Source organism: Scleropages formosus, unplaced genomic scaffold (assembly GCF_900964775.1).
Source record: "Scleropages formosus unplaced genomic scaffold, fSclFor1.1, whole genome shotgun sequence".
NCBI classification, from domain to species: Eukaryota; Metazoa; Chordata; class Actinopteri; order Osteoglossiformes; family Osteoglossidae; genus Scleropages; species Scleropages formosus.
Genome location: NW_021641041.1, coordinates 176498 through 195943, shown reverse-complemented (window position 1 = coordinate 195943; position 19446 = coordinate 176498). Strand labels below are relative to the sequence as shown.

Below are 19446 nucleotides of genomic sequence, written 5' to 3'. Positions count from 1 at the left end.
CACCGCCAGCCTCTGTTTGTACAGCGTATAAGCGCTGACGGTAATTACACAGATAAGATACAAGGAGTTGTTATGTCTACATCTAAACTTTGGTCAGATTATCACATATGTTCACACAGATCCCTTTGAGGTAGTCATGTAGCCTAACAGAGCACATCCATGCAATGGTGTTTAACCGTGGTAATTTAATCTGTTCTGCTTTTTGCTTGACTGTGTAGGTTACAGTGGGATAGGATGGCACAGCAGTGCAGTGTCTAGCACTGGCGCCTCACAGCACCTAGGCCTTGCGATCAAACCCACCTTCAGTCTTGCTCAGTCTATGTGCAGTTTGCCTCTTGTTACCGTGTCAGAAAATTGAAAAACTATTTTCAAAGTAATTTTTGTCTGACTGATGCACAAGCACCTCCAAACTGCCCTATGCAGGATCTGTTGCACAATGAAATTTGACAGCATCTGAGAGCTGAGTGTTCTTTTTCTCCCAATGATTCTCACAGCGGGGGGGTGCGGTGGCGCAGTGGGTTGGACCGGGTCCTGCTCTCCAGTGGGTCTGGGGTTTGAGTCCCGCTTGGGGTGCCTTGCGGCGGACTGGCGTCCTGTCCTGGGTGTATCCCTCCGGCCCTACGCCCTGCGTTGCCAGGTAGGTTCTGGTTCCCCGCGACCCCGTATGGGACAAGCGGTTCTGAAAATGTGTGTGTGTGTGTGATTCTCACAGCATATGCAAAGAAAAAGACTATATAATAAGATATCACTGACTGGGATTGAAAGGTAGAACAGATTTAAAGCAAATGCATTTCCTTATCCCTTTCCAGCTGCTGTTCTACTGTACCCTAATATTTGCACAATGAAACAGACCAGCCATGAGGGTTAGTCAAGCTCATTTCTATTGCTTCTTTATCTTGAGGGCTAATAATGTAACACGCCAAAGATATTCTTTTAGAGCTTTTATAAAATACTTTTTTTTTTTTTTTTTTTTAAGTATTTTTTGCTTCTTTCAAAACAACCTTATTTCAGATTAGGCACCTTTATCGGAAATAAGGTTGTTTACCAGAACAGAAGAAGAGAAACCGAAAATGACAGCAAAGGCTAAGGTGCTTTTGCTTTCGAAATGAGTCATTTGCTGGAAGTGTCTCGGTTGCGATCGCACTGAAAAGCACCGCTCAGCAGTCCGACGACGACTTGCAGCAAGCAAGGAGCCCACAAGGTTGATAGCACGGGTAGGGTCCACTTACTTGTTCATTTTAATGCTGTTAAGTGTTGTGCTGATGGCGATCGTCAAAAGTACGCTTCAAAAATATCTGAAGAGCGCATGCTTGTTCGGTACGTGCTGAACGGGTAATCATTAATACGGGCGGATTTCCAAAGCGGCTGTAAGTGATAAAAATAGCTATGCTGCGATGGCTGTTCAATAAGTGCATCCGGGTACTGAAGTGGTTTTTAAACAGCGCCAGCAGTACGTGTGTGTTTTGTTACACGCTGCCAGTCGAAAGTTTGAGAACAGACGCTGGAAACCGCTTGTAAAACGTGCTGGTTTGAATGGATGTTTACCGCTGTCTTCAACGTCACATAATATCCAGTGCAGAAAAGTTGAGCTTTCAAAAAGTCATTAGTTGTAAATTGAATTAAAAGTCTTGTTTATTCTGGAATCCCCAGGAGGGGTGGGGCAGCCACTGACACTTAGACCCCCAGAAGTTTTGTCTCTCCCTTCACTTTCACTTGGGAGTTGTTTTGTTCTTTTACCCCATGGTCAGTGGGCATACTTAGTTTTAATAACTGCATGGATACTGTAGTATTTTAATACATAGCCAACTATCTGTTTATTTCTTTTGCCTTTGTTCAGTGCTCTGTGTCACTATTTGAGAAGAGCGCTCTCTAAAAATAAATTGACAAGTCATTCACTTGATGGAAACAAGCTTTTGTTCCTTCTTCAGCCGTGTCCTGCTGTATCTTATTTTCAGAGTCAGAGTTGTTTGCCATTTGTGCAGTTATAATGGGTACACTGGGCATTAAAATCCTTGTAACGAGGCTCATAGCGATGTGAATAGACATCAACAAAAGAATGTGCTAATAAGGCAGTACAAATACAAGTATAAAAGGGCAAGTACAAACAAATACAAGTACACACACACATTTTCAGAACCGCTTGTCCCATACGGGGTCGCGGGGAACCGGACCCTACCCGACAACACAGGGCGTAAGGCCAGAGGGGGAGGGGACACACCCAGGAGAGGACGCCAGTCCGTCGCAAGGCACCCCAAGCAGGACTCGAACCCCAGACCCAGCGGAGAGCAGGACCCGGTCCAACCCACTGCGCTACCGCGCCCCCCAGTACAAGTACAATAAATAGTAAATAGTGAATACTGAGTAGTAATGTCCAGGGGTCTGGAAGAGAAGTAATAAAGTGTCGCAGTGCAGGATTACTCACTGCTAAGTAGTCTGATGGCCTGTAGGTAAAACCTGTTCTTAGAAAATTGGATAGAAAGGGCAAAGCAAAGGGTAATCGAAAAACTACACACACCCTTATAGACAAACCACTTTCTAACTCCAAACAAGAAACAAAAAGGGGGTCAAAACAAAGTCTTCTGTCACCTTTCTAATTGCACTGTTTTTACACTGTCTAAAGAAATAAAACAAACAAGTGTACAAGCAGTAGAAAGGCGATACAAAGAAAGAAAGAAGCCAAAATATCAAAATACCAGCATGAAGGTCAGCAGAAGGACAAATAGCACTATAAATACACACACACACATTTTCAGAACCGCATGTCCCATACGGGGTCGCGGGGAACCGGAGCCTACCCGGCAACACAGGGCGTAAGGCCGGAGGGGGAGGGGACACACCCAGGAGGGGACGCCAGTCCGTCGCAAGGCACCCCAAGCGGGACTCGAACCCCAGACCCACTGGAGAGCAGGACCTGGTCCAACCCACTGCGCCACCACGCCCCCTGCACTATAAATAACATAATAAAAATAATCACACAAGAATGGTTTGTTAATCCATGAGCAAGTTTTCCATTGGCTGCCCTCAAGTGTCTTTTCAGTATCTGGGAAGTCACACCTTTCCTGGTCCAGTGATTCAGTCCAAGCCAGGGGGAAGGGAACACCAAAACAGAAAACTTCTCTCTCTCTGCTAATGTAATGCGCATATTGTGTTTTCTTTGAGATATATGTCATTTTGGAGAAAAGCATTTGCTAAATGAATAAATGTAAATTTAAAACAAAATTGTCCTCCTGTGGATGTAACAATGGGGAACACTTAAGGTGTTATAACATTTTGCCAGCGAGCTACCAAAATTCAAAAGGCCATTATATTGCAAAATGTCTGAGTGTTCTGGGAAACATAACAATTTATCAAAGGCTATAACAGTGGTGCATTCTCACATTTGCCTCCATCATGAAGTGAATCATGCTTGGACAGCATGTAGCTGTTAGAGCTAGTCCCTTACCCAAAGGTCACCTGTTCAGGTTTCCTCCTCTGGCTGTAGTACCCTTGAGCAAGGTACTTACCCTGAATTGCTGTATTACAAAAATTACTCAGCTGTATAAATTGGGAAATAATGGTGAATACTTTAACGTTGTAAAGTGCTTTGAAGAAAACCATTATAAATGTAATGCTTGCCAAAAGTCATTTCAGGTTTGAAGATTACATGCAAGTATTCAAAATGTTGCAGTAAATCTATTCATTTTTGAAAAACAAACATGAATTGCATTTAACTTTGTAAAAGTTTAATTGGTTATTAAAGATATTGTGATGTAAAATCTACAGTATTGGGTTTTTTGGTCATTGTGTCAACTAAATGGAAGCAATACCATTAAATGAACTGCAGTCGTTTTACAATTATCTTAGATGTCGCCATTTCCGTTATTAAAAAAAGAAGGAGTGTGAGGTTTCTCTGTGTACAGGGTGTCAATCGACAGTAACAGCAGGGCGGTGTTGGGCCAGCTTTCAGGAGTCCAGTTTTATGGAGCACTAGGACCACTTGTGGGTTGCTTTGCTTTCACTCTTCAGTCCCGTTTGTCCCACACAAGTATTGCCCAGGTATACAGATACTTTTTTCTTCTTTTGTGTGTTTAGGGAAAGCAATTGCTTTATACAGAAAATGTCTCAGGAAATGCAGCAGATTTTGGCCATTGTTATTTCACCCAAAAAGAAATGGTGGTTCTACAGTATTACATTATTGAATCTGAAAAAATTATCAACAGAACAGGGACTCTCTGTATCAGAGGATCTATTGTAGCTCTTTTAAACCGTAATTTACTGCATATTAAAATATTAATCCATCTACTTAAGACGTTTGCTATGTTGAAGAATGTCTCCGCTGGAGAGAAAAGCTCTAAGCTGTGAGTAGGAATGCATTGTAAGTGTTTGCATTCCAGGGGGGGTGGGGAGAACATGACTCACACACACAAGGTGTCTCCACCCTGTCAAACCCTACTTTTTCTCTTTGTTATCCACCCATTTTTACATATTTTGTGGCTTGGCTTAAGTTTCAGCCAAAGACGCAATATGTCACATTATGGTATGCCACTGCCAAAGGATGTGCAGAGTTACATGATAAACTCAAAAGCTGGTTATGCCACAGGCATATTCATACTTTTCGTCAAAACTGATAGGAATTCTTTCAGGAGCTGACGTCAATCAGGGTCTGGGAAAAATGGTTCTGCCTGGTTTCTGTTTTCCATTTCTTTGAAACACATAGTGACCAGTGAGTAGACAAACGTGTTAGATAAGAGGCTTCAATAATAATTTAAACATTAGAGCATTATAAACATAATGTAAATTAAAGAATGACCGTATATAGTATTTTCACCAAGAATCTTTAGGCCTCATATATACATTGTATCAGATAATCTGAGAAGGGCCACTAATGTCCTGGTTAGAGCTTTCATTTTACATTCTGAATGTTATCAGCTCAAATCTTATGTTCCAGCCATATTAAAGGGTAAACAATTGTAAGTAGTTTGGGAACAAGACCTAATAGCAGCCCCCGTCTACATAAATAATAAGGAATATTTTTTTTAACTACATAAGTACTCACCACTGAAATATAGCTAATATTTTGATAAACTGATAATTCATTAATGATTAACTAGTCTGCTAAAGGTGTTAAGTCTAGGGATATTTTCAAAACAGTCTGAGCTAATAATGTTGTCCTTGACATGAAGGTCTGACTGAATAATGTCAAATATTAATATGCAACAAAAATCCTTCATTTTGTAATTACCCTAATTTGCATAAATGAATATTTTTACAGTGTTGCCGGGTAGGCTCTGGTTCCCCACAACCCCATATGGGACAAGCGGTTCAGAAAATGTGTGTGTGTGTGTGTAAATTGTTTCTAAAGCTACAATATTGGTATTATTGCTGTCATAAAATAGAATTCGAGTTTTACTAAATAATTTCTAATACACAGCTTTGTCTGTGTAAATACCTTTACACAGCTACTCCTGTAATGTAATACAAATGTTCATACATATCACAAGAAAAAAATTATCACTAGTACGTCAATTTGGAATTGTGGATATTCAGATAAAGTTTTATGCAGCTACTCGCATGATGAACATTGGTTCATATGGTGGAAAGAGACTAAGTGTATTAAACAATCACGGGTCTGCATCTAAGTCTCGCTTTCTCTTAATGTAATGCACACATTGTATTTTCTATGAGATGTACGTCACTTTGAAAAAACCGTCTGCTAAATGAATAAATGTAAATGTAATACAGGGTTTTGCTTTTGATGCATTTCATGGTTATGTAAAAAAAGCCTTTTTCATTTAGCTCTTCTGAGGTGTTCTGTGTATCTTTTGTTTGTTTATGAGCAGTGCCAAACCAAGGATGACACTCACAATGGCGGAGCCAATGTGCCTCATTGAAAATGGCAACGACGGCAAACTACAGGTCATCCCACAGGCTCTTAAGGCCTTGGCGCAGATTGACCAGCGTGTTGTGGTGGTTGCAGTGGTAGGACTGTACCGCACTGGCAAGTCTTACCTTATGAACAAGCTGGCTGGCAAGAGGAAAGGTGGGGCTGATTTCCACTCGTCAAACTATGAACATGGGTACACCCATGCCTTTTCTTGTTCTACTAGTAATTAATCCTCTGTTCTGAAGAGTCTCTTTGTTCCCACCAGGATTTGCCCTGGGAGCCACCGTACAGTCCAAGACCAAAGGCATCTGGATGTGGTGTGTGCCTCACCCAGTGAAAGAGGGCCACACTCTGGTGCTGCTGGATACCGAGGGTCTAGGAGATGTGGAGAAGGTGATATTTGAATTCTGATCATCTGTATTACATCATATATTTTTGGCCTTTTTCATGAACAGTCAGTCAGTCATAGAATTGACTTTGAAAAGCTGCCAGTTATTGTAATTTTATGCCTTTTTTAACCATGGAGTAATTCATTTCATATTAGATACATTTCTATTTTTATTTCAGTGAAACGTATAAATGTTGACTTATAAAATATACGTATAACTTTCTCTTTCACCCACTCTCTCTAAATATGTATGTATGCATTTATTCATTTAGATGATGCTTTTCTCCAAAGCAACTTACAGTGTTAAGCTATTCACAGTTATTTATCCATTTATACAACTGGGTAATTTTACTTTAGCATGACCTTGCTCAAGGGTACTACATCTAGTAGTGGGATTTTAACTTGTGACCTTTGGGTCCAAAGACTTCAGCTCTTACCACTATGCTATAGACATACAAAAGACATAAAAGTTGATGAAATCTTGTTCTATTCAGGGCACTGCACTATAAATTATACTCCCATAAACATTAATTCAGGGTAATTTAGCAGTTTAAGTACCTTACTCGTGGTTACTATAGGAGAGAGAGGTGGAATGAGCACCGGAGACCTTCAGCCTGCAATAATGGTCCTAACCACTACACCCTCTTCTGGCCAGTTACAGTGTCAGTTTACCCATTTTTTATCAAATAATGAAATTAAGGTCACACTTTAGTTTTTGTCTTTAATTATTTAAACAATGAGGTTTTTACTAATGTTTTTCACTAATGTTCTTCTTGAATAAAAATAGAGCACAATCTGTCGCATAAATCCTCTCTGCTGCCTGAATGCTGACATTGGCATTTTCACACAAGTAAAAAGTAAAAACAAAAGATTCTTCCAGTTTTGTTTGCATTTTTCCAAATGTATTAAATTCAACTCTAGTTTTACCATGTCATTGAAACTGAAAGAGATAAGGTCCTTCTTTATATTGATTTCATGTGTAATACTATACAAATTTACTGATGTGTCTTCACAGGGAGATGCAAAAAATGACATCTGGATATTTTCACTTGCTGTACTGTTAAGCAGCACGTTAGTGTATAACAGTATGGGAACCATTGACAATGATGCAATACAACGACTGCAGTATCCTTTCAAAGGACCACATCTCATTCCCCAGTTGTCATAATGTTGACATGACCTGCAATGACTTTACATTATTGCTTATGTTAGCATAAATTTTACCATTTGACTTCAGGTTTGTCTATTTATGCTTATTTATGTGTGCATTATGGTATTATATTTGTCAAACATACTTCAGACAAGTTCTTTGAAATATTCTCCTGAATGGTGAGGTCATCAGCTATGTGACAGAGTTGACAGAGCACATAAAGGTGAAGTCAAAGGCAGACAATGAGGATGAATCCATTGAGTTTGTCCGAATCTTTCCTTCCTTTGTATGGACCGTCCGAGATTTCACCCTCACCTTGGAATTTGATGGAAAGCCAGTCACTGCTGATGAGTACCTGGACAAATCTCTGCAGCTAAAAAATGGTAAGAATACCAGCGTAGACTAAAGTCAGGGAACCTAACACTTAAGATTTATGTTTCTGTCAGGATTCCAGGTTGACTGAATGGAGGAATGATGAAACTACACACACACACACACACACACACACACACACACACACACACAGAAACCGCTTGTCCCGAGTGGGGTCATGGTGAGCCAGAGTCTAGCCTGACAGCCAGGGGTGCAGGGCCAGATGGAGAGGGGCACACCCAGAGCAGGATGCCAGTCTGTCGCAGGGCACCCCAAGCGGGACTTCAACCCCGGACCCACCAGAGAACAGGCACAGGCCAAACCCGCTGCGCCGCCGAGCCCCCCATGATGAAACTACTCTATTTCATAAACTAAGATACTTGACACATCCTCAGAATTGCTTTTTCTGTAGGGGCAAAGGAGGAGCTAGTGCACTGTGCATTTATTGGGTGCAAATTTCTTTTTCCTTTTTGTGTCTTTATGCAGTTGCAGATTATTTTTTGAATATGGCCAGCTCCCCGCGACCCCGTATGGGACAAGCGGTTCGGACAATGTGTGTGTGTGTGTGTGTGTGTGTGTGTGTGTGTGTGTGTATTTAATCAGATGTCTTAATCTGCCTTTTGTGCACGCAGTATAAGTGTTGTTATATTTTGAATATATCCTTGGTCTTTTCTATTCAGGACTAAAATTGTTAAACCTGTGTTGTCTTAAAATGTTGTTCCCTCTATATTGTACCAACAAAATGTTGGTTCAGGCAGAATTACCTAAAAGTCAGCTGCTGTAATTTCATTAACAGATGCTCTGGTCAGTTTTATGAAAATAGATTACATAGACTATACTTCCTGTTACTAAAATTGACTGACCATAACTCCTGTCTTCCTTACAAGGACATTCAAAAAAAGTCCAGGAATACAACATGCCCCGCAGCTGCTTGCGAAATTTTTTCCCCAGCCGGAAGTGCTTTGTGTTTGAACGCCCAGCAGCAACGGAGAAAATGAAAGAGCTAAGTGAGCTGAGCGATCGGGAGTTAGAGCCCTCCTTTGTGGAGCAGGCTAATGAATTCTGCGATTACATTTACAACAAGGCTGAAATCAAAACTTTGAAAGGGGGGATCCCTGTGACTGGCAGATGTGAGTATTAAGACTTTATACCTCAATCTTCAGCATCCTACTATTGCAGTAGCTTGCATTTTTAGTGTTTAATACTTTTAATATATTCCTGCTTCTGCTTGACAATACTAAATTATCAAAATTCAGCAGCAAGTTATCATCTCTGCCCAGTGTTAAAATTAATTACTGAATTAATTTGAAAAAATTAAGGCACAAGGAGTCTTATTTGTGAGCAACTAAACTGAAGACATGCACTATATCTATCCCTAAGTGCTGGGGAACCTGGCCAAGGTGTATGTAGACACAATCTGCAGCAACCAGGTGCCTTGCCTGGAGAATGCAGTCCAGGCCCTGTCTCAGATTGAGAATGCCAATGCGGTGCAACGGGCTGTGGCTCACTATAGAGCCAAAATGGGAGAGTGGGTTGTCTTCCCAACGGAAACTCAGGAAGAGCTCTCCCAGATTCATGGTACAATGGTGAAAGAGGCGCTGAAGATCTTCATTGAAAACTCCTTCAAGGACGAGGATCAGAAGCACCAACTTGAGCTCATGGTATGTGTTTACATCAGTCGTACCTGGTATGGTATGCTTATCAGATGTGAAATATTAAAGTGTAACAGTTGAATAAATGAATATAACATATGCACATATCAATGAGTAAAGATTTATATAGTGAAGATATCTTCATTTCTCACTGTGAGCTGCTTTTCACATTCACTTCATAGTCCCAAATCTTGCTTGTGTTTTTGAACACATGTGTTAGGGTGGCATAGATCTCGGCGTCCACTCTTCTCTGCCACAAATTTCAAGTCTTTGATTAAATGTTTATTGAATGTTTGTATCCTGTAGTGACAAATATATTGACTCTATTTTAGAAAGTTCTGCAGAAAGAGTATGAGGCTATTTGTGACAAGAACATACAGGAGTCCAAGAAGGTCTGTCAGTCAATCATCAAACGTGTGTTCCAACCTCTGGAGGACAGACTCAGTTCTGGGTCTTACATGTCTCCTGGAGGGTATAGGAAATACAGCCAAGACATCCAGAATTACATCAGGAAGTACAGATCAGAGCATGGACGAGGAGTGATGGTATGATGTTTGTTAATATGTGAACTTGATCTTTAGCCTTTTAAAATGAATTGGAGATTATGTTGCAGCATATACTGAATTGTAGAGAAATTGTAACTGTATATAACTCATCACTTATTAACCTGATGCCTTCGTTCAAGGCAACTTACACCATTTAGTTTTTGTATAATACCTAAGAACTTAAAGCTTTTCTATTTGCTGATACAGGCTGAGGAAACACTGAAGGAATACTTGGAAGGGAAAAAGAAAACTGGAGAAACGATATTAGCTGCTGACCAGTCCCTGACTGAAGCAGAACACCAAATGGAAGGTGAAGCACTGTGTGTACGTTGCATTGTTTGTGTTTACTTCACGCCTCAGGGACTCATTTTGTCCCTATTTCCAAATCATAGTGGAGCGAGCACGCACTCGTGCCCTTGAGCAAGAGAAGCAAGCTGCCAAGGAGAAGGCTGAGATCTACGAGAGAATGATGAAGGACCAGCAGCACACCTACAATGAGAATGTGGAGCAGCTGTTGAAGAAGATGGAGGAGGAGCGGATAAGTGCCATGAGAGAGCATGAAAGGGTCGTAGAAGCAAAACTAAAGGTAAAAATCATTAGGAGCTCTAGAAGCCTAAGTTCCTGTTTTTTTCCCCTTTACTGTTGTTTTATGTCACTTTATCCATAGCAACCATGCAATTTAACAGTCTATACAGCTTTTATTGCAGCAATTTAAGCATCTTTAAGGGGACTACAGAACTGAAGTCAGTGTATCGCGCTGATAATCCTTACCACATAGTACTGTGTTGGTATTAGGTATTAGTTTAATGATATATCATAATCTTTACTAAATACTCTGGTGAAGCCCAAGACTCCAAATCTTGCTAAGTGGGAGCATAATCCTCTTTTAACACACCTAATATCAAATTAGGTAACAAGGACATCACTTTCAGTTGAACTGTGATTTTTGGAATGCATTGATGTGTTTGGTATCAGTGTTTCTCAACACACATTAAGAACAAATTAGTATACAGGTGGTCCCTGATTTATGATGGGGTAACATTCCTCAAAACCCATTATAAGTCGGAAATATCATAAGTCGAAAATGCATTTAATACACACCTCTGTGTGACAGACTGGGAGATGAGGATCGCTGCTGCTGCCCAGCATCGTGAGAGAGTATCCCACCACATATCGCTTGCCTGGGAAAAACACACACACACACACACACACACAGAGAGTCTGACACCGCTTGTTCCAAGCAAACTACAGCCTTACCCAGCAACACAGGGCGCAAGGTTGGAGGGGGAGGGGACACACCCAGGACGGGACGCTAGTCTATCGCAAGGCACCCCAAGCGGGACTCGAACCCCAGACCCACCAGAGCAGGACCCAGCCAAGCCCGCTGTGCCACTGTGTCCCCCCCAGGAAAAAATCATAATTCAAAATTCAAAGTACAGTTTCTACTCCGTGTCTATTGCCAGTTCACCATCGTAAAGTCAAAACAATCTTAAGTTGAACCATCGTAAATCGGGGACCACCTGTATGCAGGAGAATCTGCCCAAAAATTTAGCCCCCTTCCACATATTCTACTTTTCTGTTGATCTTTTCTTACTCACTGCCTTCCGATCATGTACAACCTCACAGTGGTGTGTAGTACTTCAACTGAGATGCTGAGCCTGACACAGCATGTTTATTATTTCAGGAGCAACATGACCTCTTGAAGGAGGGCTTTAAAGAGAAAGCAGAACTTTTACAAAAAGAAATTGATGGTCTTAATCGGCAGAGGGAGAAGGAGCAGGTTGAGTCTCCTTCATTATTTTCCACCATTCTGGATAATGTGGGACAAGCTGCAAGTCTCTTCTTACCAGGGATTCTTCCAAAAGTTGGCGGAATGGCTGTGTCCTATATGTCACGCTTCTTTAAATGATGGTACCAGACAGATCACAGGTGAAAGATGATATGATGAGATATAGCAGACTTAAAAGACATCTCTAGCCTTAAAGTTATACAGTCAACATTTTTCTTCAATTTCTTACTTGAGAAACAGAAACATTTACGTTAACTCTTACTCTAACTTCTTTTAGACTGATGTATGCAGTGTGAAGCACAACAAATTTCTCATCATTAGCGAGTGAAGGATCGACTTGATGGACACAACAGAAAAACGTTTGTATGTATAATTTCAAACGTAATCATTTCTGTAGTAATTCATACTTGACCAGGATGTGTACATGGGTCAAAGTGCTCAAAATGAATACCATTTCAAAAATGTTGCAACAAGTTTCTCTTCACAGCTGTTGTACAAATGGTTGGACAGCAAGAGATTTCTTAAAGCAAACCTTTTAATAATGGCCCACATCAGCAGAAGATTTTCTATTTGACACATTCTCTTTGCATGATGAGTGAGAAACAACAATTAAGTGTTATATCATGAGCACATTGACGGTATGACGGTAACATGACAGAAAATCGCAAGCTCACTGAGATCTTAGCCCAAGAGACATCACTACCTCTAGCCCTACAATTCATACCAAAAAAAGGCTGTGGAAATGTGTCCTTTAAAACACTGAACTATTGACATCCACCCTGTGAAAACTGTATATCCTGTAGTTTGTATTAAGAAGATGAGGAAAAGTGGTAATGAGATGTTCAGTCACATGATGAGGCTCCAATAATAAATGAAATAAGGTGGGCATTGAGCATCGTGTCCTGCTACTTTTTTGTTTTCACCACAGCAGCTGTGGTCTAGTATTGTTTTAGGCTCCAGTAATTACCTGATGCATTCATCATTCCTCCAGGCTTAAATTAAGATACTTTCACTTAGATATTTCTAACTTTTTCTGCCATTTCTGCAGATAGATATTCCATTAGCTGTATCCAGAGAAATTATTTATGAGTGACAAGAACCAACTTCCATTTCTCCTATCACCTCAGGTTTTTTTAATGTAACATTAAAGTATTGCATTATTATTTGATTATATTATAACTGTAATTACAATATTAAGCAATCAAGGAAGCAATCAGACTACAGGTTTCAGTGCCAGCTTCTGAGACTTGAGAATTGCTGCTTTTGCTTCCTCAACTGATCAGGCCCCCTTCTGAAGCAAAAGCGTGAACCGAGTTATGTGCACACAAAGGGATACCCAGAGATTATGTATTCATAGCAGAACTTTTAGCTGATGCACAAAAAAGCTACGTGGAGGAGCAGCAGTACCTGCAGAGCAAAGGGTCTCTGCCTCCCTATCCAGGCAGCATTACAGAGGTTCCCCTCACAGCAAGAGACGCTGCCTACCAAAACTGGTCCTAGCAGTTCTGAGATGTTCACACCAAGCTTGCATGCACTCTGTGTGGCACACCCCTTGATGACCATGATGTTTCCTGCAACTTGCTCTGTAAGAGAACCATGCAGAATAGATGAAACTAAGGTTCTGTTAATAGCGAGTGTGGAAAAAGCCAAGCAATGGCGGAACAGCTACCGGAGGACAACACTGTAAGAACTGGCTTGCGATTAAAAGGGTCCAAGTCCATCTCCTAGGAAGGACCAGAGCACAGAGCACCATGTTCTAAACCGATGTAGTGCTAAACTGCCGACCATTTGGCATATACCCAATGATCAAAGGGAATGCATAAGTATAAAATGGTCACTTATAGTCTGGGTAACTGTGTTAGTAAGAAAGTGCTATCAGTATTCTTGACCCAAATTTGTAACTTGTCTAGACTCTCTAGGCTAAAACAAGTTTTGTAAGGAGTTTTGTAACTTTTGGAGGAAATACATGATATATGACACAAGGATGATAACATAGACCCGTGCTGTCACCTCACCTCTAGCAGAAATGCACATGTCTTCCTTGCCCCGGCACTCCACTGTTTTGGTGCACTGGGATGGTGCAGCAATGCAGCCGATGCACTTGCGGCCATTCGCAGGAGCCTCCTCTGCCACTGTGACTGGTACATGGGAAAGTGAAGAAGATGAGTGACAGCCATGCTGATTGCAGCATGTTACAGTATGTTACAGTGTTCCAGCATTATTTTCCCAGGTTAAAACATGGACAAAGGAGACCAAAGATAGTCTGGAACATCTAAATAACTGGGCCACCTATTTCCTTGTATTCTTTCATTATATGTAAGCTTACTGTGTACTTGATCACTCAAGCATGTTGTCCTTATCTTCCATACAGCATATTTGAAGTTCATGGATAAATCTGCATCACAAAAGTCAGGACTTGCGCAATTCCGTGCAACTTTTTTGGTGATTTTCTTTACTTCTATATCTCGAAGAAGAAAAATATATTTCATTTAAGTTTTCAAAGACAGGCAATAACTCTCTGTGCATTTAATGGCTTTCTAATTTGTGGAAATATTAATGTCATATACAAAAAGAAAAAAATACTCCTACCGTCTTTATCTTCCAAGACATTTTCTATTGACTCGGATGCAACTGAAACACACTTCTGTTGCGCAACACATATTTTTTCTGTTCCATTGCAACCAGCCCAGCTTTCACCTGCGCACTGCTTGCAGTTTTGTGCATCCCCTGGGGAATAAAAATACAAATCATAAAATTCAATAATAAACTAAAGAAATCATACCCCGTGTGAACCGTTAAAATGAAATATCAAAGTTTACAGTGAATATGTTGAGATTAAATAATGATAATGCATGTTCATAAACAGTTTCTGTCAACAGCGGCCTCTGGCTTCCATATGCAGTGCGCACACGCACGCACACTGTCTGAACCGCTTGTGCCATACAGGGGTCACGGGGAGCCAGAGCCTAACCCGGCAACACAGGGTGTAAGGCTGGAGGGGGAGGGGACACACCCAGGACAGGACGCCAGTCTGTCGCAAGGCACCCCAAGCAGGACTCCAACCCACTGCGCTACCACACCCCCCACCACACAGAGAACAGCAATTACATAATTGAATAACTGGAAGACACACCTTAAATGAATTTAATCTAAAGCTGTAAATCTGCAGTCCTTACTAATGGAGTTTTTACAGATCGCATGGTAAACACTGTATTACATTTATTCATTTAGCAGACGCTTCTGTCCAAAGCAACGTACATCTCAGCAAAAGTACAATTTATGCATTACATTATTGAGAGAAAGAGACATAGCTGCAGACATGAAGGTCTCAAGCAAACTGAGTTTGTTCCCTACCACTTGCTACACCGTGGTTCATCGTTCAAGTAGCTGCATAAGACACAGACAAATCCTGATACCAACACCAATTTTTTTTTTTTACATTTTTTTTAATTAAATATTATAAGATACACAAATGAGCAGTACAATACCAGAGTAATGGCTGAATAAAGGTTGTATCTGGGGATGCTTCTGAAGTTACGATGCATGAACAGTCACACCATAGATGATCTGAAGAGATCTTGGGCAAAGTGGATCTGGAGAAGGTGGGTTTTTAGACCCTTCTTGAAAACAGACGGAGTTTCTGCAGTTCTGAGTGACATGGGAAGGTCATTCCACCACAGCGGACCCAGAACTGAGAACCTCAGAGTTTTGCCTGTCGTGCACGGGACCACCAAGCGAGCAGCAGTAGATGCGCGAAGGGGCCTGGCTGGGGTGGACCGATTGATCAAGTCCTGTATGTAGCCGGGAGCAGTTCTATTGATGGATTTGTACACAGTAACCAGGGTTTTGAATTTTATACGGGCAGCTATAGGAAGCCAGCGCAGAGAGATGAGTAGAGGAGATACATGGGAGCGCTTTGGAAAATCAAACACAACTCGTGCAGCAGCATTCTGTAAAAGCTGCAGAGGTTTGATGGCATTAGCAGGAAGGCCACACAGGAGAAGGTTGCAGTAGTCCAGACGGGAAGTCACTATGGCCTGGACAAGTAGTTGGGCGGAGTCAGTAGTGAGGTAGGGACGGATCCTACGAATATTATGCAGGATGTATCTGCAGGACTGGGTTGTGGCTTCAATATGTTGAGAGAATGACAGACTCGTGTCAATCACTACTTCCAGACTCTTAGTGAAGGAGCTAGGCGAAATGAGTGAGTTGTCCAGTTTGATCAAAAGGTAGTGACAGGAGGACAGGCCAGCTGGGAGGTAAAGAATCTATGTTTTGGAGAGGTTGAGTTGGAGGTGGTGATTATACATCCATGAAGAGATGTCCGACACGCAGGCAGCAATGCGTACGGAGATGTCTGATGCACCAGGTGGAAAGGAGAGGAAGAGCTGGGTATCATCAGCATAGCAGTGGTATTTGAATCCATGGGAGGCTATGACTGGACCGAGGGAGGAGGTGTAGATGGAGAAAAGAAGAGGACCCAATACCGAGCCCTGCGGAACACTGGTTGAGAGAGGCAGAGGAGAAGAACGAGAGCTCCGCCAGACCACTTGATAGGATCTGTCAGATAGGTAGGACTCAAACCATCTGAGTGCCGCACCTGGTTAAGAGAGGAGAGTAGAATCCAGTGATTTATAGTGTTGAACGCTGCAGACAGATCGAGGAGGATGAGGACCGAGGAGAGGGAGGCAGCTCTAGCAGCTTGGAGAGCGTCAGATACCGCCAGAAGGGAGGTCTCAGTGGAGTGACCAACTTTGAAACCAGACTGATAACCATCAAGGAGATGGTTCCAGGTGAGGAAATCGGACAGTTGATCACAGGCTGTTCGCTCAAGGGTTTTGGACAGGAAGGAGATGAAAGAGACCGGTGTGTAATTTTCAACCAGATTGGGGTCCAGGGAGGATTTTTTTAACATAGGTGAAATTAGAGCAGTTTTGAAGGCAGCTGGGAAACAGCCAGAGGGGAGTGAGGAGTTAATGATAGAAGAGATGGAGGAGGAGAGTTGCGGGGAAATGTTCTGAAGGAGTGATGATGGGATCGGATTAAGTGAGCAGGTGGTGGCTGTGTGCAACATCAGGAGGTCAGCAACTTCAGATTCGGAGAGCGGCTTGAAGTTGGAGAGGATAGTTTTACAGGGAGGTCCAGCTCAAACCGGGCAGGTTGATGGTGAAAATTAATCAGTGATCGCTTTGACTTTGTCTCTGAAAAACAGAGCAAAGTGTTCAGCAGTGAGAGAAGAGGGAGGAGGAGGTGGCAGGGGACACAGAAGGGATGGGAAGGTGGCAAAGAGACTGTGGTTTTTTGGATGCAGACTGTATTTTATTGTGGAAGAAGGAGGTTTTAGCTGAAGAGACAGCAGACTGAAAAGCAGCTAAGAGCGACTGGTAAGCATCCAGGTGCGATCTTCACTCTGCCACCCGCAGTTTAGTCCTGTTAGCCCGTAATGTATCAGATAGCCATGGGGTAGCAATGGGGTGTGCTGGTCTAGAAGACAGAGGGCAGAGAGAGTCAAGGGTGGAAGACGGGGCAGAAAGGAAAGTGTTAGTGGCATCATCTGTCGATAGACCTGAGAATTGTGGAGCAGAAGGGAGAGTGGCCAGAGTAGCAGAGGCAAAGCAGGAAGGCAAGAGAGATTTTAAATTGCAGCAAAAGGCGACAACGGGTACAGGAAGAGACGAGGAGTTAGTGGTGAGGGAGGGTTGAAAGGAAATGAAGAAGTGGTCAGAGACATGCAGAGGCATGACAGAGAGAACGGGATAGCCATGGTTGTGGGAAAATACAAGGTCAAGACAGTTGCCTGCTTTGTGAGTAGCAGGGGATTGGGACAGGGAGAGATCAAATGACTGTAGGAGCAACAGAAGGCCACTTGCATGAATGTCATTGACATGCAGGTTGAAGTCACCCAGGAGAATCAGCAGAGAGTTGTCCCCTGGCAGAGAGCTCAACAAGATGTCAAGGTCATTCAGGAAGCAGCCAAGAGGGCCAGGAGAGAGATAAAGGACAACCACAATAAGAGTGATTGTAGCAGTGATAGAGACAGCATGCCATTCAAAGGAAGACAGATCATGCAGGTGAAGAGAGAGAACAGAATATTCCCACCAGGGAGAGATGAGCAGGCCTGTGTCCTCTACCTCTGCCAGAGGAACGAGAGGTGTGAGAGAAGGAGTAGTTAGTAGAGAGTGCTGCAGGTGTGGCTGAGTTGTCTGGGGTGATCCAGGTTTCAGTTAAGGCCAGGAGGTCCAGTGAGAGATGGGAGGCATAGGCTGGTATGAAGTCAGCTTTTCTCACAGCAGACTGGAAGTTCAGAACAGCAGAACAGCAGAACAGCTACACTTACCAGAAACACCACGAACAGCAGCGAGGCACCTCCAACGCATTTCCCTCATACGCGACTGTAACAAACTCTGACATCCTATCATTGTAAAATATGTCACCTGTCACTTTAAAATTGTGCAGTTATATGTTATAATATGATAAGAAATTAGTGTCGATATTAATTTATATTCAATATATAAAACAAATCTTTAATGTTGTATAATAATGCCTTTTTTTCCTTTTTTTTTTTGCACAAGCATTTCGTCTCAAGTCAAGGGTCCTGCAGAACACCTGGCTGAAGTTACAACACAAATGCAAAAAAACATTAATTTACATATATACACAGTGAAAATTAATTTTAAAACCAGACAGACTTACTTTTTGAGAAAGCCAAGCAAAACAGAAGTGATGCAACAAGAGACCCAAGAAGACCACGATCGTACCTCATCTTAATAGGCTCAGATGCTCTACCGTTGTCACGCTCGGTTACTGTGGCACGAAAGCAGACTTCCTGGGTCATAACTGTGGTAAATTCAGTTGCGCGCGAGCTGTTATTTCCCGACCGCTTGAAGAAAGAAATGCGGTGTGCGCAACCCCGGGGTTTTCGAAATTCTGGAGCGATTCTATGGCAGTCTATGATATTTGATTGCATGAAATAGGTAGTGCAAAAAAGAAAGGAAGGAAGGAAGGAAAAGAAAACCACCCATTGTTGTAACCTAACGTATAACTGATTTAAGGAAACATCCTAATCTCGGATCCATTGTAGTAGTGGACGGGAACAATAAAATAGCATCTTATCATCATGTTCTGCATCACAATAGCCTATGTCTTAACACACACACACACACACACACACACACAGTCTGAACTGGTTGTCCATATGGGGTCACGGGGAGCCGGAGCCTAACCCAGCAACATGGCGCAAGGCTGGAGAGGGAGGGGACGCACCCAGGACAGGACACCAGTCCCTTACAAGGCAACCCCAGCGGGACTTGAACCCCAGACCCACCGGATAGCAGGACCTGGTTCAGCCCACTGCACCACAGCACCCCCTATGTCTTAACAGCAATTTATAATTTATATGCATACTGTACACACCCCTTTTATCCCTAGGAACACAAGCAGTCAACAGAACAGTCCAGATGTACTTTCTATGCAGTCACCAGGAGTCAACATTGCCTCAGTGGTACTTAACAATAGCAGATGTCATCATGCAGCACTAGACAAGAGTCTGTGCAAAGAAACACCACCATTTCCACAGGCCTTTTGTTTTGGCTTACATGTGACACCTGGTCACCTTCAGAACCGCTTGTCCCATACGGGGTCACGGGGAACCGGAGCCTACCCGGTAACACAGGGCGTAAGGCTGGAG

The 19446-nt window shown here is 42.3% G+C and overlaps 2 protein-coding genes across 3 annotated transcripts; one reads left to right on the top strand and one right to left on the bottom strand.

The window, feature by feature from the left end:
• The first annotated feature begins 1087 nt into the window (after window positions 1–1087).
• On the top strand, window positions 1088–12869 carry LOC108930298 (guanylate-binding protein 1-like). 2 transcript variants are annotated; one of them, XM_018745492.2, is made up of 12 exons: window positions 1088–1214; window positions 5820–6019; window positions 6129–6256; window positions 7267–7376; window positions 7594–7784; window positions 8661–8903; window positions 9154–9434; window positions 9758–9970; window positions 10178–10280; window positions 10363–10556; window positions 11655–11899; window positions 12037–12869. In XM_018745492.2, exons 2-11 carry the CDS (start codon window positions 5833–5835, stop codon window positions 11877–11879), a joined length of 1875 nt encoding a protein of 624 aa, XP_018601008.1. In that variant the 5' UTR covers window positions 1088–1214; window positions 5820–5832; the 3' UTR covers window positions 11880–11899; window positions 12037–12869. The 2 variants fall into 2 exon arrangements, with proteins under 2 accessions (XP_018601008.1, XP_018601007.1); XM_018745491.2 differs by having other exon boundaries at window positions 11655–12869.
• A 169-nt stretch (window positions 12870–13038) lies between these two features.
• On the bottom strand, window positions 13039–18522 carry LOC114909724 (phospholipase A2 inhibitor subunit gamma B-like). The gene is made up of 6 exons (XM_029249532.1): window positions 18453–18522; window positions 14349–14486; window positions 14086–14217; window positions 13775–13897; window positions 13167–13342; window positions 13039–13050 (listed from the first exon to the last, which is right to left on the bottom strand). The coding sequence occupies exons 1-6, from the start codon at window positions 18520–18522 to the stop codon at window positions 13039–13041; spliced, it is 651 nt and encodes a 216-aa protein (XP_029105365.1).
• Between the last annotated feature and the right edge of the window lie 924 nt (window positions 18523–19446).